The sequence below is a fragment of the Aptenodytes forsteri genome, unplaced genomic scaffold, assembly GCF_000699145.1.
Source record: "Aptenodytes forsteri isolate BGI_AS27 unplaced genomic scaffold, ASM69914v1 Scaffold252, whole genome shotgun sequence".
Lineage (NCBI taxonomy): Eukaryota > Metazoa > Chordata > Aves > Sphenisciformes > Spheniscidae > Aptenodytes > Aptenodytes forsteri.
In genome coordinates, this window is record NW_008794281.1 from 2,356,574 (window position 1) to 2,363,650 (window position 7,077).

Here is a 7,077-nt window from a genome sequence, read left to right on the forward strand (position 1 = left end):
ACAGAGCAGGTATAATAGTAGCAGCTTTGAGAAGTGAAAACAAAGGATGTGGCATGAAGGAGTACAGGCATAAAGTGTTTAAGAGCACTTTGGGGCACAGACTTGACAGTGGAGACCTCACGGTTACAAACAACTCAGCCAGACCAGCACGGGGAGCGTACACATGCCTCAGCCCAACACAAAGTACAAAAAACCAAACAGTGAATAAAGAAACTTTGAAGAGAGCAGCGGGCTTGAGCTGGTTTCAACCCATGTATTTCTTCCTGACAACTGGGGATGCCTGGCACTGCGACAATGAGGATACTCTAGAGAGCAGGAATAGGAAACACATTTATATTGTTATTCAACCGCATATTGCAATTGCTATCCTCTAAGCGTGATATGTAGTTTATTATAATTTAGCGCATTGCTGGAACACCATGTTAATTCAAAATCCTGTACAATTTCAAATGACTTAAAATAAGCAAATGCTGTATTAAGCATTAAACCCTCTGCATGAGGAGTACCTAGAAAAACTGGCCAGAGGACTCTGACATGAAGTTAAGCGTGTGCAGCTGCACCAGTCCGTAATCTGACTTGAACACATACTCAGGCTCAGACGTGCTCTTGGCCATATTTAATCAGACACAGCTAGCAAAGAGTTTCTCCTGTTCTAACCAGTCATCTCCTGCTTGCCCTATCCACTCTTAACATATCTGAACCAAAACACCAGGAAAGACCAGAAGTAAAATTCAGGTAACTTCATATCTATTGGAATCATATCCTTCAGTTCTTATCTATTTTCTTCTGCCATAGAGTCCCTTGTGGTCCCTGTTCCTCAGCTTGCTGGGAATGCAAAGACGTGGCAGGCTGCGAATGGTACCATCAAGCCTTGTCTTCTTATTTGTGTAGGTAGGCATCAAGCCAGAGCTCTCCTGAATTCTTCAGAGAGCTGAGAGAGAGAAAGAGAGCACAAGAGGCCACATTATGCAGGGTTGCTTAGGGGAGAGTTGCTGGGGACAAGGGAAATGAGGGTTTCTGTGTGTTGATTTGTAAGAGAAGAACAAACCAACTCTCGTTCTTAGGCTTCCAGTCTCTCCTACATCCTTCTGCAATGTTTTGCCATTGTGTGTTGTTACTTACTGCACGATGTCTGCAAAAGCCGTGAGCAACGGCTTACATTGATACTCAATGCCGTGTTTGGCACACAAGGACTTCACCAGTGGAGCCACCTTCCAGTAGTTGTGTCTTGGCATTGTGGGGAATAGGCTGTGAACAGGAGACAGACAAATTCTCTTCCAGTGCCCCATAAGAAATATTACCTTTCATATGTTCACACTCATTATTACTTCCCGGGAATCACACAGCTCACACTAAGTAGGGTCTTTAGCTGCTCCTGGCTTTTCTTTCCCCTTGGTGTGCTTTTAGCACAAGTAACTCGTAAGACTTTCCTGCTCTCCCCCTCTGTTATTTTCCATAGTTGTCTCTAGCATCTCTGAAGCGGCATTTCTCCAAATTAAGCGATGCCATAAAATGGAAGAATCTACTTTCCCTTCTCCCCTTTCTCCAGAAGTAACCGTCTCCATAGCACAGAAAAGAAGATGAGCCCATCCTCCCGTTGCATATCTCAGTCTCTGGAGTAATAGTGTAAGTAGTCAGTATAGACAGGCTTAAACTACTGTGTCAGACTATAAACAGGGGGCCTTAGCATGTACATTTTCACCAATGCTTAGGAGCTACTACTTGGATAGACCCTGTTGCTGTCTGTAAGGTTTCATAGATCCTGCCCATGTTCAATTTTCGCTAGTCATTCTCACCTTCCTGTGAGTCCAGTGAAGGTTTTGAATTGCATTATGATTCTCTTTAAGGTTTTCAGTCTTTTTAAAGACAAACTCATTGGCGCCCCACAACTATTTGTAGAATTCAGAGCAAAGAAGAATAGGGAAAAGAAAAAAAAAAAAGAGAAGAAAAAAAAATTAAAAAAAAAAAAAACAGGGAAGAAAATTCTCTCTCGGGGTGTCTACTCACTGATGTTCAATCTGGAAGTTCAGATGCCCGGTAAACCAGTCATTGAACAGAGACTGCTCAACATTGCACGTTGCCTGGAGCTAGAGGAGGGGAAAGGAAAGTAAAATCAGTACAGATTGGTGACTGCAGCCTTTCTTATTTGTCTAAAGAGCACAGTATGCTGTGCTACTCTGTTCTGTTGTTTTCTTTTAGCCTAAAATGAGCTACCTCAAGCCAGGGATTATAATCCTCCTTCAGCTTTGTGGACCAGCAGAGGTACGTAGACTGGCTAACATGGACCATTGTAAAACCAGGAGTTGGCTCTGTGCTCCTGCGAATGCATGTGAACAGACAGTCAAAAGTTCCTCCTGGGTCTTCTCAAACCTACGTCTGCAGAAAAAGCAGAGATGGCAGGGTACTTCTGTGATGGTCAGACTTTACTGCTGGACTCCAAGAAGTCTCTCTGCAAAGAGGGGACACCACGCTGGCATTCTACTAGTGCAAAATTGCTCAGCAAGAGCAGGACACAAACTTCCATCTCTGCATAAGTGGAAAAGGTCCAAGACAGAATGATGCAAAAAATGGGGAGGTGGGTATGTTTAGGAAACAGAGCTGGGACCTAGCTTTGATTTTAGATTGCCCACGAACGTGTCATTGCTGTCCTCCTTTACTGTTACCGTAAATGAATCCCGTTATCCATTAACCTTCACTTCCCAGTTACCAACAGGTTTTCACCCTTAATGCAATAGAAGACTTGCTCGTCTTATGGTTGGAATTTGTACCTGTATGGCCACAATTCTTAAGAATGAAAAATATTTTACCTGAGTAGACACCCAGTCCAAATTGTTGTCATAGTAAATATCCATAGGGATATGGTTCATCTGTGAAACCCAGACAAACCAGCTGCTCTCCAACATCCTGTGCAACCAGACAAGAGGCCAGAATTCAGTAACAGGTAAGCAAGTCAATGATAAGCCATTGAAATAACAGCATAGCCAGACTTACAAACACATGGCTGAACACCAGCCTTGCTAATCCAGCACCTGGAAGAACTTCCGAAACCTGGAAGTCTCATACTTCCTTATGACACTCGTGATTACTTAATATGTTTTGTAATGAAACTGATGTAGCCTGTTATTCATCCTGTTTTATCTGTAGCCAAGGACCAAACTGATTAGAATCAGTAAAATGATCCAAGTGGAGAGTGTATTGTCCATTCAAGTCAATGCTGCTGGATAATCCCTGAGCATTTGCAAGCCCAGGCTGAGCTGTTTCTGTTAAATGTTCTCTTTCTCTAACTCACAGCAGACCCAACACCCAAAGCACTGAGTATTACGTAAGGTAAGTATTTCTTGATTTGGTCAGCACTCAGTGAAGTCTCTTTGATGCCAGAGCCAATGAGGCAACATAAAACTTGAACTAGCAATTAAGCAGAAGAGTCTTAGTTTAACTTTATGGAATTAAAAAACTAAGCAGAAAATGAGATGGTCAAGGAGAACGTGGAAAGATAAGCAAAGGCAGAGAAAGGCAGGCAAGCAGAGATGGAAAGAGTATGTAGAGGAAGGCTGAAGAACCTTCTGAAAAGATATCACCTGAATATAAAATAATATGCCAGGAGACTCTTTATTTCTAATAATGATCCATAAGTAAAAAAGAATCTGATGTAGAAGGTCAGCATCCAGGTCAAATCCTACCAAAACCAGAGACAACAAGAAAAGAAAATCATTATAAATGACATTTGCTTAAATCTTTTTCTAAGCTTCATGTTATATGTACAAGAGAACAAGCTACATTCAGCTTTTATAGGTTTTTGCTGAATTGAATCATCTGGAGCAATCCATGTTAACAGAAGTTAATAATAGTTTCTTTTGACGGCTTGCTATAATAGAGATCAATCTGAACATTCACGCCTAGTAAGTAGATTAATATATTAACAAATGACTATGCATTCAGAAACATGAGTTGAAGACTTGTATCAAATCATTGCCCAGGACTCCACAGTGAACTACGTGCTAGATCGATGATCTCATTCTACCTGGAAGTTGCTCTGTCCTCCTGTACGCATAACACATGCAAGAGAAGGAAGAACGAAGCATTAATTCTGGCTGCCTGGCATAGGAAGTAATGCCGAGTATATGCATACTGCTAACAAATCAACGACAACAGTTCCTATAAATCCACATCCTCCCGTTCCTGACCGCTACGGACCTTCCAATTTGCTTCCCAAACCAAAGGAGACAGTACACTTTGTGGTTCTGCAAATGAGGCAAAGCAGTACAAGCCAAACAGCCTGTTGCTTGTTTTCGGCCTTTATCATCGAGCTGGGGAACATAATGGGTTTAGCAGAAAGCATGCAGAGCCACTGGAAACACTGCACCAAGCTGACTGTCATAGTAGGCTTAACTGAATGGCATACAGCGTCACACAGCAGGGACTGAGCTCTGGACAGAAGCTGGCTCCATGTTCAGAAGAAAGCTTGAAGGCCCACAACTGACCCCTTCTTAGTTGCACAAGTAGCAATACTTACCACCCAATACCTTTTTGTGTATGCAATATAAAATGTGTGGCAGTGGAAGTAGGTGGGGAACAGGAGCGGAGGAAGAGCTGTAAGGGAGAATTCATTATCAGTGGTAACGTCATGGACTGAATGACAGATAATCAAACTGGAAGCGAAGGATCCCTGAACAGCTACTCAATATGGAGAATATTCTGAGAAGTTTTAGAGCTGCAGAATTTTCTGGATGATATCAGTATGCATCAAAGCAGACAAACAGTAAGCAACCTGGGAGCCTGCTGACCTCAAGAGGTAAAACAAAGGTAAGACAAGAAGCTCTCTGAAGCTTGACTGAGGGCCAACTTAATAATCCTTTTGAGTACCACAGTATGCACTTTGCAAGAAAGCGACTGACTGATACAGGTTGGGATGCTATACAGGGCTCTGAGCAACCTGATCTGGTTGAAGATGTCCCTGCTCATTGCAGGGGGGTTGGACTAGATGATCTTTAGAGATTCCTTCCAACCCAAACTATTCTATGATTAGTGCCTCTAAACATTTCTAGGTCTGTCCATTAATCTGATAGTACTTACAAACCCGAGATTTCATTTTAGGCTTCTAACTGAGGAACAGCCACAGAGTAGTATTTTGAGAAGTGGCTTCCACAGCCCCAAGCTTCTCTGGCTCTCCATTCGGTTGTTCAAAGCAGAGGAACAGGAATACACATGAAACCCCTTGCCTACCAGGGATTTGGGGTTGCAAGAACTCAACCTTCCAAATGGACATCTCACTTGTACTTAAAAAACAAAACAACAAAAAAACCCCACAGACTATTATTTAAATTTGAATACTACTGAAAGATGTGGTATGACATTGTACCTCAGAGCCACTGTGGCGGACGTGGAAGATCTGGGATAGGATCACCTTCCTTAACTAGGCATCTCAGAGTTGCATATCTGAGATATGCACATCTGAACTAACCCTGCTAGTTCTGTCTAGCCACTTGAAAGAAGAGCCACTGCTGGAGTGCAGTTCCTGCCACCTTCAGAGGTCAAGGGAAAAAATAGATCAAATGAATCACACCTTGAAGGTGCCCATTTATGCTGGGTTCTAGGGTTCAAATTCATACTGTCCACTTTTTAGGCAAGCATCCTAAGCAGCAGACTTCAAACTATTCCAGAGAGATGCAAGAGGTGATATCTCTTTGTCCCGTGTTGAAGTTGTGCTGCTTTGCAAAAGGAATAAAGCTTCACTAAGATGGGAAGAAGAGGGCAGGAGGGAGCCTAGAGGGTACTGACAGTGGAGGAATTCTGAATTTCTCCTCTGCTCTGTTTATGCACTATATTAGCCATACGTTATACAGCTCACATAAACAGTCCTGGAGCCCTCATCTCACTCTCCCAAGTAACTTCCTTAATTAGCGAGTTAAGAGTCTTTCTCCTTTTCTCTGTGCAAATAGATGTAGACTTATTTTTGCAAAGCAGTACAGTTTTAAGAAGACCTGGGATAAGCGTACCCCACTACTTTTTCTACCCTGGAACAAACTTAAACCATTTGGTTAGAAAATCTAAAACCAAATTAATGTGTTTCAAGTCAAGAAGGACACAGAAACCTGATCTCACATAGGAACATGATAATTCAGGCTGGAAAGGACCTCAGGATCTCAGAGCAGCATCAGCTATGAGGTCAGACCAGGTTACTCGGGGTTTTATCCAGTCAGGTCTTCAACTCCTCCAAAAATTAGATGCAAACTGATTACTGTGTTCTTTAAGGCAGGCACCTTAGTTCTGCTCAAGTCCTACAGGTCAAAAGTGAGATCTACAAGCCCCGTTAGTACCCCTCATGGTATTGCAGGAGAACGGAGATACTCACTGATGAAGAAGTATTTGTGTTGGTGATTGTATGGCATGTATTTTTTCTTTTTGATCCCAAGCTGTGAAAAGAAACAGCAAAAAAAATACTGAGTGGAAACTAAGCAATCTGCACAGGTAACTTGCTGATTTCCATTCTTTCTTCCCCAGAGGCACTCTTCTTGCACACTTCCCACAACCTTCATTCCTACTGTCTCGCTCTTGTGTACCTGTCCTGTTAGTTTACATACATAATATACCTTTTCTGTAATCCTCATTCCACTAATATAAGGCTTTAATGCCTTACAGCTTTGTAAAGTCCTTCAGAGATAAACCGTTAAGCAAGCATGAGATTTTTCTCCAGTAAGGGAAAATAAATAAGTGATTGCTGAAAAGTAGTTCTAGATATACTTATGACAAGCCAAAACAGAGGTAACAGCCCATAAGAAAAACCTACTTTGGTATATGGTAGGAAAGAAACTGCTGTCACAGATACCACCATTGTCTGGGTTGGAACAGAATGATGTAGTAAAAACTATACCAGAACATTTCCTCCATTAAAAGATGGTGTGATCTGTAAGTTATGATAAAAATAATTTTGAGGGTGGATAGAGGTGAATTTTAACTGGTGAATTTCCTTGGTTTCGTGTTCTTACCACATTCATAATTCATTTGGTGAAATGTTAGATATTTCAAGGCTAAGTTCTATTATCGGTCAAAAATAGTCATATGTCTTTTCTCTCTTTC

General features: G+C 41.9%; 1 protein-coding gene across 1 annotated transcript in view; it reads right to left on the reverse strand.

The window, feature by feature from the left end:
• Positions 1-879: 879 nt before the first annotated feature.
• LOC103905173 (fatty acid desaturase 1) overlaps positions 880-7,077 on the reverse strand; it is a 14,106-nt gene continuing 7,908 nt past the window's right edge. The window contains exons 6-12 of the mRNA XM_009286757.1: positions 6,353-6,413; positions 4,514-4,590; positions 3,579-3,676; positions 2,808-2,904; positions 2,008-2,087; positions 1,123-1,248; positions 880-931 (exon numbers count right to left, since the gene is read on the reverse strand). Of these exons, the coding sequence (XP_009285032.1) occupies positions 880-931; positions 1,123-1,248; positions 2,008-2,087; positions 2,808-2,904; positions 3,579-3,676; positions 4,514-4,590; positions 6,353-6,413 (591 nt within the window). The remainder of the gene's footprint in view (positions 932-1,122; positions 1,249-2,007; positions 2,088-2,807; positions 2,905-3,578; positions 3,677-4,513; positions 4,591-6,352; positions 6,414-7,077) is intronic.